We start from the raw sequence: 21,065 nt of genomic DNA on the forward strand, positions 1-21,065 counted from the left end.
AGGCACTAAACAAATGATCAGTTTCTAACTGCCTAACTGAAAAGACCTTTGAAAAAAAAAAAAATAAAATAAAAAAAATTGCTATGTAGGGCTACTTTTCTTAGCTATTCTATAACTAATGTTAAACATTAAACAGAGACTTTCATCAATTGCTATCTGTGCCCTAATCTAATCTTATGTTCTGAAATGCAAACCTAAAATTCTAATCTGGACAAACTCTTTTTATATAAAACCATAACAGAGACTCTAAAGGCAGTATTGCCTAAACTGACTTTGTTGAAAAAGCAGAGTACTAAACTAAAAAAGTAAAAGACAAGGACAATGAGATAACTTACTGAAGCCTGAGGGCACCTTTTACAAAGGTGTGCTAGCGTTTTTAGAGCACACACCGCATTAACGTGCACTACCTGAAAAACTACTGCCTGCTAGCACGCGGGGCAATTTAGCACGCGCTATTCTGCGCATTAAGGCTCTAAAGCACCTTTGTAAAAGGAGCCCTGAGTTTACCTTTTCTCAAGTTTGAAAACTAGCAGGTAAGATATTCCAAAATGGAGTTTTACTTCCCCTTAGCAGATCCTCACCCAGCATCTATTTTAAGTCTGAACAGACTGGTCCTCTAAACTGTGCACATATTTGTTTTTTAAAATAATTTGTTGCTAATATTGTAAACGATGACACCATTAACACAATTAGTCAAATACATGATTAACTCACCGCCAAATCTAGGGTCCCAACATATACCATCATTGGATCTTTTAAATATGATTTTGAAAGTCTGCGAACACCATCTGGCCATGTAGCACTAAGGTAAAATGAAAAAGAATGGAGTAAAGTAGAACTTTTTCAGATGTTTTATGTTTTAAAAAATTAATGAAATGATAAACACATACTTTTTAAAAAAGGTATAAGCAATGTCTACATACTGAATTGAGCAAATCTTAATTTGGTTTCCATAGAGAAATAAAAAAGAGAATCCTTGTAGATAAGATTTAGTAAAAATAGATAATACTACAGAAACTGTCCAAGGTATATATTTGGATATGTTAAGATAATGCATGGGGTTGTTTAGCCAAGGTTGAACTTCAAACTCAACTATGCTTTGCACAGAGGTCTGAGAATTATAACACACAGAAGCACTAGCTGGTAAATTTGAAACTTTTTATTTGAAAGTAAAAATTAAAAAGTAATTAATGAATTCATGGTACAAATTATTTCAAGTTACTAGTTACTGGACTATAAATTTGATTACAAGCAGTGAATATTATTGATATACTGTCTTCCCTTTAGTTAGCTAAACTCAAGAATTCTATATTGCTATGTATTTCAGAAAGAACACCAGCTCCTCAGCTTCAATCTCTATGAATATAAACTTTTAATTTTAAGGCTAACAAAGGTTGAGATGCAATTGAACCACTGATGACAAAAATATGTGAATGGTCTAAAGCTGAATGTGAATAAAACAGATTTAATGATTGTAAGGAGAGATGGTGAGATGGCTGTAATGACGAGATTGGTTATTTTGGGTGAATTGATACAGGTAAAGAAGGAAATTAATATCCTGGGAGTTTGCCTAGATATGTCATTGAATACGAGGCAACAAGTGTTGAATATGGTTCAAAAGGGTTATGCTCAGCTTCGTCTACTATATAGATTGAAACCTCTCCTTACAACTTATGATTTCAGAATGGTACAATCACTGTTCTTGAGTAGGCTAGACTATTGTAATTAGCTGTTTCTTGGATTAGCCAAAGTAGAGCTGAGAGCTCTACAGGTTATGATGAACTCTACAGCTAGATTGATCAGTGAAGTAACGAGAACATCTCATATTACCCCTGTATTAAAAAGTCTACACTGGTTACCGATCAAACAGAGGATTCATTTTAAGGTATTTTCTCTAGTGCATCAAACTTTGCATTGCACGGTACCATAGTGGTTCCAGTGTCTCTGGGAGATGTATAGGCTTGGTAAAGCCCTGCAATCTATTGGTAATATGAAGCTAATATGTCAGTCATCTATGAACATAAAATGTGTCTACAGAAACGAAAATGTTTATGATTGCTGGGATGTCTTTATAGAATAATTTATCCGGTCAAATAAGATTATGTGTGGCACACTCAATTTTAAAAAAATTGCTCAAGACTAAGCTATTTGTTGATGCTCATTTCTAATAAGGTTTGATAATTATTCCTCAAACTGTTTTGTTTTCCCTTATCTACAGCTGATTAGTTGTTCACAGTATTGCTAAGGGATTGTGTCGATAGATAAATTTGGATTGTTATGTTTCAGTGTATATGTATGCTTATGCTTTTATGTATGCTATTCTGAAAACTGCTGAGATTTTTGGCAGTATAAATTTTTTAAAAAATAAATAAGAATAAAATAAAATCAAGAAAAAAATTACCCAAGTGTCTCTCTCTCTAATTGTCACCCACGTTTCTAGAAACTCTCTCTACAAAGAGCAAAAGCTTCCCCTATCCCGTAACACAGGGCTTTTATATCTTAAACCACATAGCTATTTGAATGGAAAGTCCCCAAATTTTCATGTTCTTGCATCCTAAGCCAGCTGATGTTGCAGTCGTGTGTGTGTGTGGAAGGGGGGGCAGAGAACCTTCACACCTGGCCCTTTTTCACTGGCCTAGGCTGGCTCTACTCATACCATTCCCTTAGCCTTCAAGTATGTTATTAGTCCGTATTAGTTCAGGACATCTGCCCACTCCCACTGGGCCATTCTGAGCTTCATTACCTTTTGATGCCATGTTGTATACATGGGAACAATGTCATGTTGCCCTGCAGCATGTAGTCCATGTTGGCTAGACCTTGGTTCTTCTTGAACATGCACTGTACAGGGCTCCAAATCAAATATTGTGACTTAAAAACAAATAACAGAATAGCAATCAAAGATGAATGCCATTCTAAAAAAGCAAAGAACAAACAGGCTTCCATGTAGGCCTGTTAGCCATCTCAGAGAAAAGACAACTTCCCCTGTCTTCCACTTTAAAAGTAGCATCTAATTAACTAGCCCCTGTTATCCCACAATGAAAGATTAGGTTTCTTACCTATGCTAATCTTCCTTCTTGTAAATCTCCTCTGGAGGCTGAACTCATGGATCTTGCATCCTCTTTAGCCTAGGTTGCAGGGCTAATAAAACATGTTTCCTCCCCTCTAGGCTATCTGCCTGACAGCTTCCTGTCATGCTCAGTTTGTCGAAAAGCCAGTGATATCTAGTGCAAACAGGAAACGAGAAGAGGGTGCAGGAACTCCCGCTACCAGTCAATTCTGCTCATGAGTACAGCAAACACAAGGAACCACGGCCAGAAAAGGCCAACTTAAAAAAATAAAATAAAATAAATATATATATATATAAGAAATTTGAACATGTACAAATTGTAAAACAGAGAAATCCACCTAATATATACACAATCTGAAATTCAGATGGGGCCCCACCCAGGAACCCCGACAACCCTTGAACCCAACCCAAGGGAACATGTATGGAATTTTTAGTGAGTTTGGTCAAAGACAGTAAGCCAGCTTACCAGTAACTGAAGAGGCAATCTGCGAATCGGACAAAACAGATGGGCGGGAGTTCAGCCTCCAGAGGAGATTTACAAGAAGGAAAATTAGCAGAGGTAAGAAACCTAATCTTTCATTCTTGTACATTCCCTCTGGAGGCTGAACTCAGTCCCAATTCTCAGGGGGGGCCCGATGAGCTCACCGCCAGAATGGAAGTGCCAAAGGCCGCATCACCCCTTAGCTGCCCCATCAAGCCGGTAAAACCCGGTAAAGGCATGAATTGAAGCTCACATGGCTGCCCTACAAATCTCTTCAGGCGAAACTGCCAGAGATTCCGCCACAGAGGAAGCCAAGCCTCTGGTAGAGCGAGCCTTCACCCCAAGGGGAGGCTTCTGCACTGCTGAAACACAGGCAGCAGAAATGGTCACTCGTATCCAACGCAAGATGGTAGCCTTAGAAGCAGGCCGACCCTGGTGTGCGAGGCTCGCTAGAAATCATTAGTGGCCTCCAGGTATCTCAAAAGGAGACCCCGCACAGAGACCGCAAAACATGATCCTTAGACTTGGAACTCAAAGGAACAAAGGCTACAAGCCGAACTTCCTGGTTGACAAGGAAAGAGGAAATCACTTTCAGGAGAAGGGAAGAGTTCTCAAAATCACCACCGACAGTGATGTGAAGAAAACGATCTCTGCACGACAGAGCCTGAAACTGACACTCTCTGCGCTGAAGTGACCACCACAAGAAAAACAGTTGTAATGACAAGTTCTTTCAGAGAGATGCCATCCATGGGTTCATAGGGTGGACGAATCAGGGAGCGTAGGGCCAAATTCAGGTGCCACGTTAGACGTAAGGAAGGCTGTAGCCTCCCAGCTCCCCTCAAGAACCGGACGTCAGGGTGAGATGCCAGAGAACCCCTGAATGAAGAGGGACCTAAACAGGAAAGTCCCACAATCTGGACACAGAGCGAAAAGACCACCAAACCCTTCCTGAGGCTAGCCTGCAGGAAGTCCAGAGCATGAGCAACTGACGGTAACACAGGGTCCACCTGAACCCCCGCACACCAAGCCCGAAAGCACCTCCAGGCTTTCGCATAGGCCGATACAGTTGATTTCTATTTGCTCTGAAGGAGCACGGCGAAAACCGCAGAGAAAAAACCCCTGGCCTTCAAGGCCGCTCGCTCAAGCGCCAGGCCATAAGACCAAAGTGGGCCAGATCTTGAAGTGCAATTGGCCCTACGTAACCTTCATTGCAAGAAAGGTGCAGACCCCTCTCCAAGCTCAACCTCACAAGATCTGCATACCAAGGTCTTCTGGGACAGACCGGAACCACAAGGATCACTGGACCCCTTTGAGAGGACACCCGGCGCAGCACACGCGCTATCATGGGCCACAGGGAAAAGACGTATAGAAGTTCCCCTTTGGCCCAAAGTTGAACTAGAGCGTTGATTCCTTCGCTGCCAACCTCCCGTCAGTGGCTGAAGAACATGTCCACCTTCCTGTGCTTTGAAGACACTATCAGATCAAAGGTGGGACAACCCCAGTGGCGCACTATGGCCTTGAACGCTAGCCTGGACAGGGACCATTCTCACTGGTCCAGAGTTCGACGACTGAGAAAGTCTGCCTGAATGTTGTCTATGCCAGCCACATGAGGCGCAGACAAGCAAAGAGCATCTGAGCCTCCAAGCCCAGCATGGGACTCCTCTTGCCCCCTTGACGGTTGACATAGGCAACAGCCATCGCATTGTCCAAGAACACATGGATGGCCTTCTGGTGGAGACTCTCTTGAAATCTCAGCAGAACTAACTTGATCATTCGCAGCTCCAGTCGATTGATCGACCATCTGCTTTCCCTCGCTGTCCAGGTGCCCTGGACCAGTACACAGACATGCAAACTGCTCCCCAGCCGGAGACTCACGTCCGTAGTCAGGGTCACCCAGTCCCAAGACCTGCAGAGGGAGCCCTTTGTTCAGAGTGACCGGGTTCAACCACCATAGCATACTACTGCGCGCCACAGTCAACCAAGGCATCTTCACACCCAGTGCATCTCTCTGGGGATTCCACCGCATCAGAAGGGATAACTGAATAGGACTTAGGCAATCACATCTATGGTTGCCACCAAGAGACCAAGCACCTGCAGATACTGCCAGGCTGTCGGTGCTTGGACCGCAAACATGTCCTGAATCACACTTCTGAGTTGAGTTTTCTGGATTCTAGAAGAAATACCCGGTTCATTCCTGTGTGGAACCGGACTCCCAGGTACTCCAAGTCCTGCGCTAGCTCGAGCCGACTCTTCTTCAGATTGATCACCCATCCGAGACGTTCCAGCCAAGCAGCCCTGCACCCTCAAGGGAGCTCTGATCAGCCAGTCATCGAGGTATGGATGTACAAGCATACCCAGTAATCACAGATGAGCAGCCATCACCACTATGACTTTGGTGAATGATCTGGGTGCTGATGCCAAACCAAAAGGTAGCGCCACGAACTGGAAATGCCTCCCAAGAACATGAAATCTCTGATTCAGAAATATCCGGATGTGGAGGTACACTTCCGTGAGATTCAAGGAAGTCAAAAACTCACCGGGTGCCACTGCTGCCATTACAGAACTCATGGTTTTCATCTAGAAACGTGGAACTCGCAGGAAGGCGTTTACTGCTTTCAGGTCCAGAATCAGTCTACAATCTTCAGAGTCTTTCTTCGGCACGATGAAGTAAATCAAATATCTACCAGAGCCCAAGTTGTCTCTTGGGACCAGGTCTATGGTCTCCAGATCCAATAACCAGTGCACCATAGTACATACCCTGCCGGCCCTGTCCGGTTTCCCTCGGGAGAGGACAGGAAGAAGTCTGCCAGCGGCTGGAAGAACTGTAGTCGAAGGCCCTACCTGAGTACCTCTAGGACCCACTGGCCTGAGGTTATCTTTAGCCATTTCAGAAGGAAGGCCAAAAGCCTGGCCTCATAATTTTCTCTTGAAAGAGACAGAAGGTCAGGAGTTGGAAGACTGTTGGCATGCTGCACCTGCAAAGCGAGGTCTGGAGGAAGCTCTGAAACGCTATCCCACTGCAGGGGAACTGGCGTACTATGAGGTTGCTGGAAGGGACAAAAATTCGGCTGCCCCGTCCCCCTGGTTGGGCGAGGTAGAACCGGGAAGCACCTTAGGCTTACGGTCCTGCACTGGCCATACCCATCCAAACCCGGGCCAAACAAGAGCAAACCTTTAAAAGGCAACTTGCTCAGCGCAGTCTTAGATGAAGTATCACCCGACCACTGGCGAATCCAGAACATTCTCCTTGGAGAAACTGAAGAAGCTCCTAGCCTAGCAAAATCGACTGGATCAATCGACTGAATATTATAGAGTGCGTCTGCCAAAAAATTCACCCCAGAAACCAGGAAGTCAAGATCTTGAAGGACAATCTCCTCAGCATCCTCACAGAGTGTGGTATGACATGCCAGGGCCACAAAGGAAGTGTCTGCTGCAGCCCACACTCCCGCCACAGCAGAATCAAAAAGATGCTTCATGAATGCTGTCTGCCTATAAACTTAAGGGATTGAATTCATGTTAAAAGGGGCACCAAAAACAAAAAGATAGTATACTTCACATATTAGAGATTCTGTTGCAAAAACATAGGATTCTGTATTATAGCTGTTGTCTTCCTATAGTCGCAAACTGCTGCAGAAAGATGTCACTCACATATTTCAGCTCCTCCCTTCACTGTTGTATAGTGCCTCTTCAGTTTTTCCTTCTGCACTGGGACAGTTTTGCCCCCAACCGGACAGGCATACGTCCGTCATCAGGGTCACTCAGGCCAAGACGCTCAGAGGAAGCCCTCTGACCAGCGTCACAGGAGGTAGCCATCATGGCATGCTGCTGCAGGCTGCTGCTAACCCAGGCAGCTTCACACCCAGCGAAGTCGAGACCGCTAAAGAGGTCGAAGCCACACTCCAGTTCACAGAAACACATCACTGGTCACAACCATGAGACCCAGGACTTGCAGGTACAGCCAGGCCGTTGGCTAAAGAACCTGCAACAGAGCCCAAATGGTACTCCGTAGCTTGAGCGTCCTGTAGTCTGGAAGAAACACCTGGTTCATGCCCATTTGGAACTGGACTCCCAGATATTCCAATGCCTGCGTTGGTACTCGATGGGTCTACTTCAAGTTGAGCACCCGAGACGCTCCAGCAATTACACAACCTGGTGAACCACCTGGCGGCCCTCCTCCATTGTGGGGGCCCTGAACAACCAGTCGTCTAGGGACGGATGGCCTAGCAAGCCCTGCAAGCGCAGGTGGGCAACCACCACCACCATGATCGTTGTGGAAGAACAGGGCTCTGCTATTAGCCCGAAGGCAGAGCTGCAAATCAAAAATGCCGACTGAATACAGGAAACTGCAAAACCTCCTGTGCTCCTAAAACATCAGGATGAGGAGGTAAGCTTCCAGGATATCCAGGGAAGCCAAGAATTTCCCAGGCACTACCACCGCCAAAACTGAATGCACCATTCCCATCTGGAAACGGGGTACATGTAGAAAGGTATCCACGGACTCGAGTTCTAGAATAGGCCTCCAATCTTTGGAGCCTTTCTGTGCAATGATGAAGTTTCTAAAGGCAAAAAATATACTTTAAAAAGTTTTAAAGAAAATCCAAGATGGCAGCTGCGGGTGCCAATTTTGCCTTAAAATGGCCTGGGAAAATGACAGGAAACCCGGAAAAACTGCCATTTTTAGATTTTACAAGGGGGGGGCTAGGGCATGCAGAGAAAACCCCCAAATCCCCTTTACAGGACCCCTCCAAAATCACCAAACTTGTGAGTACACAGACACACAAAGATATGTGCTGCAATATAAATCAATGGCAGCCAGCTAACACAGAACAAGCAGAGAGATCATCCTCAGGAGCTGATAAAAACTGGATTTTCAGATCTGACCGTCTCACCTTCCCAGTCACCCCAGTCAGGGATTCTCAGGACATCACAGGAAAATTAGTGAAGACATATGTACCTCCACGGAACCGCAGCAGCTTGCGCTCTACCCTATTGTGGACAAACCCAGGCTGAGGTGGCTCCCGATCCCGGAGACCCGATCTGAACTGCAGGCTGTCTGAGGGGTTTACTGCAGGTCTGCTAACAGTGCCCCCCCCCCAAAGCAGACGATGTAAATACCAAAGTCTGCGATCTCTTGCCAAAGGATGTCCCCAAAGGGTGAATCCACAGCACAAAGGCAAAACCCACACCAAAAGACAAATTAAAAGAACTAGAAATGTAAAATGAAGCACGAGCAGAAAAGAAACCAGTAGCAGGAACAAACTGGAATTCTAAGGCACGTGACAGGAGGTGCTAAAGGTTTGTTTTGGAGTACCTACAACTCACAGCTAGAGAGAATGCACAAACCCACTGGTGAAGATTCCAGAGTTTATTGTACAAGAAAGGCCAATGTGACAAGAAAAAACATTATCTGGTACAATAGCTCATAAAAGATATTGGAAAATAGACAGGAAGATTAAAATTCCATGTCATCATTCTGGACTACAGTTACTGAAACAGGAACAGCAGCTGGAGAGGAAATAGTAAAATTCAGGGACAGACTTGGAGAGATGAAGAGATTTTATGAACCAAAAACCCTTTCTACTTTGTCATCCACAAGACTAATGAGGTGCTAAGTGCATCTGAAAAAGTGAGCCCTGGTTCTTGAAAGTTCATGTCTCAATAAACTGATTAGTCTATTCACCTGCCTTTGTCAATTTTGTTACATAGGGGAAAATGTGTGAAACTAAACATCTCATTGGTAACAATCACCAGTAAGCCCTGCTATTTTAAGAAAATCAAACCTGAATGTCAGGCTCCTTAAGAACAATTCATGAGGACTCACCTTGTCATAACTGTCTGCCTATCAGGACGCACATCGATTAAAATTTTCATAATTTGAGGTTCAAATCCCATATCTAACATTCTATCTGCCTCATCCAAAACCTAATATATAAAAAGAAAAAAAAGGGAACATGTTTGAAAATCATTCTATTAGAATACTTAATGTAATTACACAAATCAGTATATTATAATTGTACGATTTTGTTTCTCCTAAAACCACTGCATTTATATCGTGACACAGAATTCAGGAACAAGCAGTTCAATGGGAGGTAATGACAAAGGATACTGGAAAAACAGGAAGTTACCTCCATAAGCAGGTTGAGATGAAGGATGCAACAGCCCAACTGGATTTAAATAAAGAGCAGACAAATATGGGAGATTCCAACTCACTTGTTGAAACTACAAAGAAAGTTGATACAATACCAAAAAAAAAATAAACCACCTTTATAGAACTACTAAAAGTCTAAGAATAAATAATTTATTTGGATTTAGCTCATACCTTTTCAGTAGTAACTCAAAGTGAGTTGTATACAAATATAGTAGGAATTTCTCAGTCTCCAGAGGGCTTACACTCTAATGCAGTGTTTTTCAACCTTTTTACACCCGTGGACCAGCAGAAATAAAATAATTATTTTGTGGACCGGCAAACTACTAAGACTGAAATTTAAAAAAACACATTTCCGCCCCGTCTCCGCGAGCTCAGTTCCCGCAAACCATCTGACCCCATCCGCACAAGCCTCAGTTATGATTTTATATTGAACGTATTTTATTAAAGTATAAAAAGAAACAATATTCTGTACAATTGTCATTTTATAAATACAAATATACAGAGTAAGGACCAACAAAACCCCTGTCTGCTCTCCCCTTCACAATTATCTCCTCTACTATCAAGAAAACTGAACAAGTCAAATTATTACAAAATGCTACACAGAAATATCATGCTAACAGGGTACTGCAGTCACACATGACAGGAATGGTGTTAGGGGAGTGCCCCCTGGTCAGAGAGAGCCTTAAGCCAGCTGGAAGCTAAAGAAGCACTGCCTTAGCTTTGCAGTCCCCAGTTATGTGTCTAGCAGGATATATATTTCAAAATCTGGAGAAAAAGCAGCCAAGAGTCCACAAAAACAGCATGGATAGTAACAAACCAAAAATATAAACAAAAACTGAAAGAAAAAAGAAAGACATACTACTCAAAACAAATAGGAGAAGGACCCTAAGACACAAAAAAGCTATTCCAGCTACTAAAAGTTCTCACAGACAGCACACCCTACATAGCCAACAAGACTTCAACAAGCTGAGTCCGAAGGAAGCTTTGGACTAAGCACCACGTTGCCGATCTGAAGTGCTGTTGATGCTGGGGGAAAAGGAGGCTCGTTGTCAATCTTGAATTGAGTCGCTGAGGGGGGAGGGGGGAGGCGCCGATGCCGCTCATCGCCGTTGCTGCCCAGACGCTGCTGATGGCCCCAATCCGATCTTGCTGGCCCTGCGCGGACCGGCAGGAATTTTCTACGGACCGGCACCAGCGGTTGAAGAACAGTGCTCTAAAGGCCTGATTCTATATACAGCACAAAAGAAAAATCAGCACCAACTAGAACTATGTTTAGCACGATTCTACAATAGGCATACTTAGCGTCAGTGCATGTCTTAGCTTTTAACTCACTCACTAACTTTTAAGCTCACGCATTTAGGCTAAGGAACTGCATGCCTAAATGCCTGCACCTAACTGGTGCACGAATTGTGCATAAATTTTAGGAATGCCTATGATTAGCCCATGCTTTTCTCTTGGCCACATCTTCTTTTCAAATTCACGCACTGGAAATAAGCACTGCTTTATAGAATGCAACTATCAAGTTCTGTGTGTAACTTCTAATGAATGCCAATTAGTGTCAATAGGTGTTAACTGGTAATTGGCACCAATTAGGCTTGTTAAATAATTAAGTTGTATGTACAACTTAAGACACCATATAAAGAATTTGGGGGTAAGTCTATACCTGAGACAATAGCTGGTTAAGCAACTTGCCCAAAAATCACAAGGAGTGACAGTGGAATTTATGACACAAGCAGTTATTCCATGCTCGATTGCACATATACTTTTTTTTGGATGACTTTTCCCCTGTTCAATCTTGGATGCATAAACATGGGCTGAAAATTAACAAAATAAAACTGCTAGAAGGGTATGAAAGGTTATGCCCAATAATGGTAGGGAACCATTTCCCTTCCTACCTCAGACACAAATTATCTTTAGACAAATTTAAGGCCCAGCTAAAATTTTCTTTTTAATGGTTATTTATTCATATCCTACCCTTACCCAAGACAGGTTACAAAATTACATATATATTCGTCAACTATAGATAAACAATACAACAAATTACAAACAATAAAACTAAATAGGCGACCAACACCCCACTTTCATCGTAGACTCTAAAATCATACTCCATATTTCATCCGACAGAAAAGATGACGTTTCAGTAATTCTGTCATTGACGTATATATAAAGGGAGCCTATTCCATTCTCTTGGGCCCATACAACAGAATATACTATCCCTGAATGATGAATTCAACCAATGCCCCTCCTTTACTTGAAAAACCAACAACGAAGAACAAGCACCATGGAATCGATGATCTTGAAACTGTTGTTTATTAAAAAGTCGGTGCAGATCAATAAAACAATCCATAATACACAGTAAAGATGTGGTGGTATGCGATAGAATTGTGTTACCGACACAACCAATAGCTAGCTGTAAGTAGCTATTGGCTGTGTCATTAGCACAATTCTGTCACATACAGATTTCTGGATGGTTTTTTAGCAAACTAAACCTGGTGGTTCACATCAAATAGGACCGCAGAAGAAGGTCTTTTTGATACAATTAAATACTTGACATGTATTTTATTTATTTTGATTTCTATCCCGTCCTCCCAGTAGCTCAGAACGGGTTACAAGCCAACATTCACAATGGAAAACATTTTGGACAGTTCAAAGACTATACAGCAACTTAAGTACAGGAGAGGGCAGAAAGGAGGGGGAATAAGGGTCAAGGGGTAGTTTGCAGTTAGAGAATTTCAGTTGAAGAGGAGGGTCTGACTGCTTTCCAGAAGGTCATCAGAGAGTTCTGTAGTCTGATTTGTGGGGGAGTTGGTTCCAGAGATGGGGGATGAAGTGGCTGTAGGAGCGTTTGTGGGCAGTTTCTGACAGGAGAGACCTTCCTGGGGGGATACATAGGTGTTTCTCCGTTTCAGAGCGGAGGAGGCAGGGTTAGCTTGGATCCTATGTATGTTGGGGTGGCGGCGTAGATTCTTTTATGTGCTATCACCAGGGCCTTGAAAGCACAGCGTTGGTTGATCGGGAGCCAGTGCTCTGCACGGAGGGCTGGGGAGATAGGGTCAAGGTAGTTGAGGTTGTGTAGGAGGCGGATTGCTGCATTTTGTACGCGCTGGAGGCGTTTGAGATCTTTTTTGGCCATTCCATTAAATAGGGAGTTACAGTAATCCATCCTGGAGAGAACATAGGCGTAGAGGAGTTGGGCTAGGTCAGGTTTGGAGATGTAAGGTTTGATTCTTCTTGGCGGAGGTAGCAGAAGGAGGTAGAGGCTATTTGAGATATGTAGGTGGACAGGGACAGGTGGCCGTCTAATGATACTCCTAGGCTGTGTACCTGATCTGCTGCTTTTAGTGAGGTGGAGTCCCATGATAGAATTGGGCGTATGTATTTGGTATTAGTATACAAACAGTTATTTTGAAGAGATAGTTAACAGTAAAACCAGAGGACACAAATTGAGGCTTCAGGGTACTAGGAGTAAAAGGAAATGATTTTCATGGAGAGGGTGATCAATGCCTGGAATGTGCTCTCGAGGGAGGTAGTGGAGACAAATGGTGATGAAACTCAAAAAGGTATGGGATGAACACAGAGGATTCTTAATTAGAAAGAGCATGGTTTAAAAATGATAATTAAACGACTGCACGCTTGTTGATTGTGTTGAGTGATGCTTAGATGGTAACTGGTAAGTTAGTTTTGGGCTGGTTAGTTGGTTGCAGGCAAAGTCACCGTGAGGGAAGGAGGGAGGGATCGATTGGTAGCTCTGGATTCCCACACCATTGGACCACCAGAAAGATGATTCATGAAAAGAAAATTATCAAAAGAAAATTAAACAAGCAATTAAAGTAACCTAAATATAAATCTTCTCAAGTCCTCAAATGGATCCAGGATGTAAATCAAATGCGAATACATCAAAAAGAAACAACCATTATAGAATCATAAGCTATCAGAGAATAAAGGACCTCTAATCTATTTAGCACTCTCCTTTCTCCAGTCGGGACAGGGACAGGAAGGTCGTCAATTGGTGAGGATCAAAAAAGACATACTTCTGAGTTTTATAATGAATTACGCATTTACAAGGATGTCTAAGGAAAAAAGTTCCCCCTAGGGCCAGAACACCAGATTTTAACAAAATTAATTCTCTTCTACGCTTTTGAGTCTCCCTTGCCAGATCTGGAAACATTTGTATCTTATAACCAAGAAATTCTTTTTGTCTATGTTTATAGAACATTCTCATTAACCAACTCTTGTCAGGGGTAAGTGCAAGCGTTAAAAGTAAAGTAGATGGAACAGACATTTCTCTATCAGATATATCTAGTACAGCTGAGATGTTTATAGAGTCTTGATTTATTACTTATTGGGCATCTCGAGTCTTAGTCAGTAAATAATACACTTGCGTAATAGGTGGTAATGCAGGACTCAGGTATTTCCAATATTTCTTGAAGATATCGTTTCAACGTATCTTTAGGTGTTACCGTAGAAACTTTTGGAAACTTAATCAATCTTAAGTTATTAGTCCTAGAAAAGTTCTCCAAAGATTCAATTTTCCTTCTTAAATTTATATTATCTTTAATCAAAGTCTCTTGAAGTTTCTTTGATAATCCTATATCTTCTTGAAGATTATTCATTAAAGATTTAGAAACTTCTAAATCTTTTTTCAAGTTCCCTATTTCAGTGTCATAATTCTTGATTTTCCCTTCTAATTGAGAATTAAAGGTCTTTCCCAAATTAGAAATCAAATCCCAAAGGGATTCTAATGTAACTTCCTGGGGTTTTTGCGGTAAGAAAGCTTGCAAATTTATTCCAAATTGCTCACCAAATGCAGTCTCTCCCTGTCGTTGTTCCGTCTGGACTGTTCTTGCTTCACCAGATGTTAAATCCTCACTTTCTAGGTTCAGGCTCCCATGAGAAAACTGAGAGCCTAAACTTCTGCTCTCTAGATCAAGTTCTTTGGCCTCAGGGGTAGAATATCCTCCGTCTCCTGGCAACACTCCCTCCCTCGGAGAGCTAGTAACGTGGGGTTGTAGGGGTGGTGCTCTGGTGTCGGGGCTGAGTGTTGTTTCAAGTCCCAAAGAGGCCGCCTGCATCTCTCCTCGTTGCCGCGCCTCCAGCGGGGAATCTGCCGCCACCGTAATGTCCTGCATCCGCCGCAGGAATTCGTCGATAGTGCCGACAGCTATTGGCCCGGAGTGCCGTGAGGCCCCAGCCACGCTCCTGCCTCTTCGCTTCGGCATACTAAAAGGTAATAGTTCTCAATTAAAAAAGTAAGGTAATTTATTGGCGAACTTCCTGGCATCCTCTCATCAAGCTCATGGAAACGCCATCTTGGATCCTCATAATAAACCTTTCAATTCAATTTAATGAATGTTATATAGAGTTGTGGCTCTGGCAGTAGCCTATTTACATTTTGGTGATAAGAGTGCAGTGCACAAGATTTTATGAATTGTATTTAAGCCACTTTTTTTTCTCCTCCCTTTTTCAAATGTATTATTTTATTACAACTAGTACTAATTGTCTTGTTTTTTTATTTTTATCTTAACCTAATTTTTAACTAAATGTAAATCGCACTGGATTTGGATTTTGCGATCAAATCAAACATTTTAAATAAACTTGATAATTGACACACAATTATACAAGACTGATGGACAAGATACTTAAAAATGGCAGATGAAATATAATGTGATAAGTAAATCAAAAATTCTAGAAGGATCTTTGGCATGATGCAAGTACTACAGCAAGTGTTAGTAGTAAATGTGAGACTGAGGTCATACATCAAACATACACTGGCTTAGGAATTTGAAGACATTGCCCCCGAGGAAAAAATAATTTTAACAGTAAGTACTAGGAATCACCACAAACAAAAATATCTTGATTCACTTATGAATAAGATTGTAATTATTAACCAGACAGCTGAGGGGAGATGTGATTGAAGTCTACAAAATCCTGAGTGGATTGAAACGGGTACAAATGGATCGATTTTTTACTCTGTCAAAAATTACAAAGAATAGGGGACAAGGAAATACTTTTAAAACTAATAGGAGGAAATATTTTTTCACTCAAGTTAAGCTCTGGAATGCATTGCCATAGGTTGTTGAAAGAGCGGATAGCATAGCTGGTTTTAAGAAAGGTTTGGACAATTTCCTGAAGGAAAAGTCCATAGTCTGTTATTGAGAAAGACATGAGGGAAGCCACTGCTTGCCCTGGATCAGTAGCATGGAATGTTGCTACTATTTGGGTTTTGTCCAGGTAATAGTGACCTGGATTGGTCACCGTGAGAATGGGCTACTCAGCTTGATGGACCTTTGGTCTGACCCAGTAGGGCTTTTCTTATGATGGTGATTTTAAAAAAAATCTAATAAAATGCTATGAATTTATTCAGTTAGGAATAGAGAATACAATTAATTTCATAACACCTCTGTATCAATACATAATGTGTCTGCATTCCCCTCCAAGAGTGCATCAGCATGTCACTCGGCTTGCCAACATACAACACTATGCCTAGCAATGGAGCTTTGAGCTTCTGAACAGGGTATGAATGAAGCTTCTGCCCTTGAGTTTCTTCCAAATTTTTGATGTGATGAATGTCGTGTCAACAAGCTGATTGACATGCTCCTGCTGCCAAAGAGAGGGTAAGGAAGGGAAGTGAAATCACAGGTAACATTGGGGGAGGACATGGAGATGTTGAACACAGACAAGGAGAGACAAACACAGTGAGAAAGATGTATTGATTGGTGCAATTGTGGCATGTCCATCCCCCTTTCCAAATTGTGCTACACTAAGTAGATGCCTAGTACACCTAGAGGTTGGGCTGATCCTAACTATATGCAGAAACTATTTGTACAGCACTCAAGAACTAGTTCAAAAATCACCTCCTCCCTCTTTCTGCATCTAAAGCTGACAAAATGGATCATTGGAAGGCATTACACTAGAAGTAAGAAGGGTATGCTCATTCACAAAATGGACAAAATCCTATCTTATAGTTATTAGTACAAAAAAAAAATCTGTGAAATTATAAAAAAAGAGAACATTGTCAATCAATCCCTTGAATCTTCTGCACATCTACTGCCTTAATGTGGCCTAACAATGGCAGCAAAACTATGATTCACTCATTAGCTTTCATAGTACAATTAATACATCACAATGAATAAAAATGCATACCATAATAGACAGGGAATTATTTACAGTCCTTGCACATGGTGCAAGTAATGTGTACTTATATGTTGTGTATGTCGTGGGGTGTAGCTGTGGGTGGCTATAGGTAGTTGTAGCATTAATTGGGAAACTACTTAGAGTACTCGCTTATTATTTGGTGTATTGTAAACCGCTTTGGAGGAAAGGTGGTATATCAAATTAAAAAAAGAAGAAAATAAGAATTGCAAGGGGTTGTTTTTCATGGTGGTGGAAGCGCAGTGAGCCAGTAGTTTTAGTAGACAGTAGGTGTTTTATTTTATTTATTGCTAGGGTAGTTTGGGGATGGGGTGAAAGAGAGGAAATTTGAAAGGAACAATTCCTTAACTTCTGTGCTTCATTTTTATTTAGTTTCCATGCAGCAGAAACTGATTCTCCTAAAGAAATGCACTGGATTTTATTTTTTAGGGGGCAGGGGGCTGCTTATTTCTCTGATCTGACCTATTCACTAACTCAAGATGTTTTTTCATCACTTTTACCTCCGTTCTTTTGTTTTATTGTGAAGTAATGGTAGTAGATGAATGGCTGAGAGGTAATCTATAGGTTCAGATGACAATCTTATGAGTTTTACTGATGTATGTCACTCTTTAAGATGTTCAAACTTGAATTGTGTATGTGATACTGTGAGTCGCCTTGGACAAAGGCAGAATAGAAATGTTTTAAATAAATTAATTCCAACTTTTATCCCATTCTGTTAAAAATTTTTGGAGAATTATTTTTCCCTCCCACAGACAATTGAACAAACATTTGTGACCTCTTATGTATAATTCTTTCTAACTTCAGTTGGAAGGTTAAATGACCAGTATTCTGAATGGAGAAGGGTAGATAGTGGGATCCTCCAAGGGTATGTGTTTAAGAACTCTGCTTTTTAACATATTTATAAATGATCTAGAGATGGGAATAACTAGTGTGGTAATTAAATTTGCTGATGACACAAAGTAGTTAAATCGCAAAAGGATTGTGAAAAATTGTGAGAGAACCTTGCAAGACTAGGAGACTGCGCACCAAAATGGCAGATGTAAGCAAGTACAAAGTGATGCATGTTGGAAAGAGGAATACAAACAAGCTACATGATGCAATGTTATACATTAGGCATCACTGCCACTCAAGGAAAGGATCTAGGTATCATCATTGATGATTATTGAAACCTTCTGCTCAGCCTGCAGTGATGGCTAAGAAAGCAAATAGAATGTTAGAAATTATTAGGAAAAGGAATGGAAAACAAAACTGAAAATGTTATAATGCCTTTATATCGCACCATGGTGTGACTGCACCTTTAATACTGTGTGCAGGTCTGGCCACTGCATCTCAAAATTTTTTTTTCACTCAGAGAATAGTTAAGCTCTGGAACGTATTGCCAGAGGTTGTGGCAAGAGTGGATAGTGTAGTTGGTTTTAAGAAGGGTTTGGACAATTTTCTGGAGGAAAAGTCCATAGTCTGTTATTGAGAAAGACATGGGGCAAGCCATGGAATGTTGCTACTCTTTGGGTTTTGGCTAGGTACTAGTGACCTGGATTGGCCACCGTGAGAATGAGCTACTGGGCTTGATGGACCTATGGTTTGACTCAATAAGGTTATTCTTATCTTCTTATAAATTTGGTATGGAATGAGCAAATTGTAAAAAGGTTGTAGAAGTCATCTTAACAAATACTTGAATCACAACCCATACTTGGGCCCCTCAATGGTGTGGGAAGCACTTAAAGATTGTCATTAGGGCTTTTCTTATATCCAACTAGCAGCCTAGATTGCTCATTGGAACACTTACATTGTAGTATTTGAAGCTCAACACAGAAGCACGCCCACTTTGGGACCTAATAGTGAATTATGGCAGGCAAGTTCCAGCTAGATTTGACTCACTGGGCTTCAATGCCTTTTTCACAGTTTACTAGGATAGCTGTGGTAAAAAAAAAAAAACAACCTGTAAATATTTTAATCACAGATGCTGTGTCAGTTTCAGGTATGTTTCATACCTCCTAAAGGAAGTTTTGTTTTTCTTCATAAGATCTTCTGCTTATTTGGCAAAATAAGCAATCCTGAATATCTCGACACATTTTCTAAAGGTTTCAAAGTTAAAGGTGGTAATTGGGGATGAGAAGGAGAGATTAGAGTTCCAATTTTATTTGTTATCAGAGTTGTTCAGGCCTATGCAGCAGTAGAATGGTACCAAAATTGGAACCAGGCTGTAGATTCCTTAAGAGCAGTGGTTACTTAGCCCAATGCCTTTTTTCTATCTGATTTGTTTGCTTCCATTTTGTAGCAACTACTGGATCAGTGTTCACCAGCCTCCTTGGTGTTTCAGCTCTCAGTTTTACATTTCATAGAACACTCAGATTACTTTTAATCTCCTGCTCCTGCCAGTTTTGGAAATGGGACCCTATAGGAGTTGGAAGCTGCAAGATTTAGAATGTATGAGGCATCTCTGAGAATGACTATGACACTTTGTTCTGCACTTACTCATTATCTCCACAGCACCACTATGCCTATTTGTAGTTGGTACATTTCCTTATTAAGACTTAGTCTTGAGGGATCTGTGTGTGGATTATCTCTACACAAAGAGTCTGGTCCCTGCTTTATATCGCTGCTTATATCATTAGAGACCAGCCCTGTAGCATGTCAGCATAAATGGGAATTCAAATTGGGGGTGGAATATACTGTTGAGGACTGTGAAAAGATGGAGGCTGTAGATTATACTACTAATAAAACCCTAAATTACAGTACAGGAGAATTTGGTTAAGACACTATCTTTGCATCCAACTGTTGGAGACTGATGCCAGTTCCCTACACAGCGAGTCACATCTGGTGGCATGATTTGAAAGTCAGGGCCTATAGGCATACTGTATAAGCCCATATCCATATACTAGGCTGTCAACATAAGTTCGCTCACGCGGCGGCCCTCTGGTCAAAGACCAGCACCCTATCTGAGACTAGTCCTACCAGCGTACCTCCTTGTTCATGATGAACTTGTCTAACTTTGTCTTGAAACCCTGGAGGATGTTTTCCCCTTTAACAGACTCCGGAAGAGCATTCCAGTTTTCTACCACTCTCTGGGTGAAGAAGAACTTCCTTAAGTTCATACGGAATCTATCTCCTTTCAATTTTAGAGCATGCCCTCTCGTTCTCCCTACCTTGGAGAGGGTGATCTACTAAGTCTATTCCCTTCAGTACCTTGAATGTTTCGATTATGTCCCCTCTCAATCTCCTCTGTTCGAAGGAGAAAAGGCCCAGTTTCTCTAATCTTTCACTGTATGGCAACTCCTCCAGCCCCTTAACCATTTTAGTCGCTCTTCTCTGGACCCTCTCGAGTAGTACCGTGTCCTTCTTCACGTATGGCGACCAGTGCTGGACGCAGTACTCAAGGTGAGGGCGCACCATGGCCCAGTACAGCGGCATGATAACCTTCTCCGATCTGATCGTGATCCCCTTCTTTATCATTCCAAGAATTCTGTTCGCCCTTTTCGCCGCTGCCGCACATTGCATGGATGGCTTAATCGACTTGTCGATCAGAACTCCTAAGTCTCTTTCCTGGGCGATCTCTCCAAGTACTGTCCCAGTCATCCTGTATTCGTGCATGAGATTTTTGTTACCTACATGCATCGCTCTACACTTATCCACGTTGAACCTCATCTGCCATGTTGATGCCCATTCCTCGAGCCTGATTATGTCACATTGCATATCTTCGCAATCCTCCTGTGTCTTCACTACTCTGAATAACTTCGTATCATCCGCAAATTTAATTACCTCACTCGTCGTGCCAATGTCCACATCGTTTATAAAGATGTTGAAGAGCACGGGTCCAAGCACCGAGCCCTGCGGCACCACACTGGTGACGCTCTTCTAGTCCGAGTATTGTCCATTTACCCCCACTCTTTGTTTCCTATGCTCTAGCCAGTTTTTCACCCTCGATTCAATGGCTCGCAATTTTCCAAAGTAGTCGTTCATGCGAAACCTTGTCAAACGCCTTCTGAAAATCCAGATATACAGTGTCGATTGGGTTGCCCTTGTCTATCTGTCTGTTTACTTCCTCAATGAAGTGCAGCAAATTTGTCAAACATGATCTGCCTTTGCTAAAACCGTGCTGACTGGTCCTCATCAGCCCGTGTCCGTTAAGGTGATCAATGGTGCGGTCCTTTATCAGCGACTCTACCATATTTCCCGGTACCTCGTTCAGACTCACCGGTCTGTATTTTTCGGGATCT

The 21,065-nt window shown here is 42.0% G+C and overlaps 1 protein-coding gene across 4 annotated transcripts in view; it reads right to left on the reverse strand.

Annotated features, from left to right (window-relative positions):
- DDX43 (DEAD-box helicase 43) overlaps nt 1-21,065 on the reverse strand; it is a 267,260-nt gene that overhangs the window by 97,688 nt on the left and 148,507 nt on the right. For all 4 annotated transcript variants that reach the window (XM_033935444.1, XM_033935443.1, XM_033935447.1 and 1 more), the window contains exons 10-11: nt 9,370-9,470; nt 715-802 (exon numbers count right to left, since the gene is read on the reverse strand). In XM_033935444.1, the coding sequence (XP_033791335.1) occupies nt 715-802; nt 9,370-9,470 (189 nt within the window). The remainder of the gene's footprint in view (nt 1-714; nt 803-9,369; nt 9,471-21,065) is intronic.

The sequence above is a fragment of the Geotrypetes seraphini genome, chromosome 3 (assembly GCF_902459505.1).
Source record: "Geotrypetes seraphini chromosome 3, aGeoSer1.1, whole genome shotgun sequence".
Taxonomy (NCBI): domain Eukaryota; kingdom Metazoa; phylum Chordata; class Amphibia; order Gymnophiona; family Dermophiidae; genus Geotrypetes; species Geotrypetes seraphini.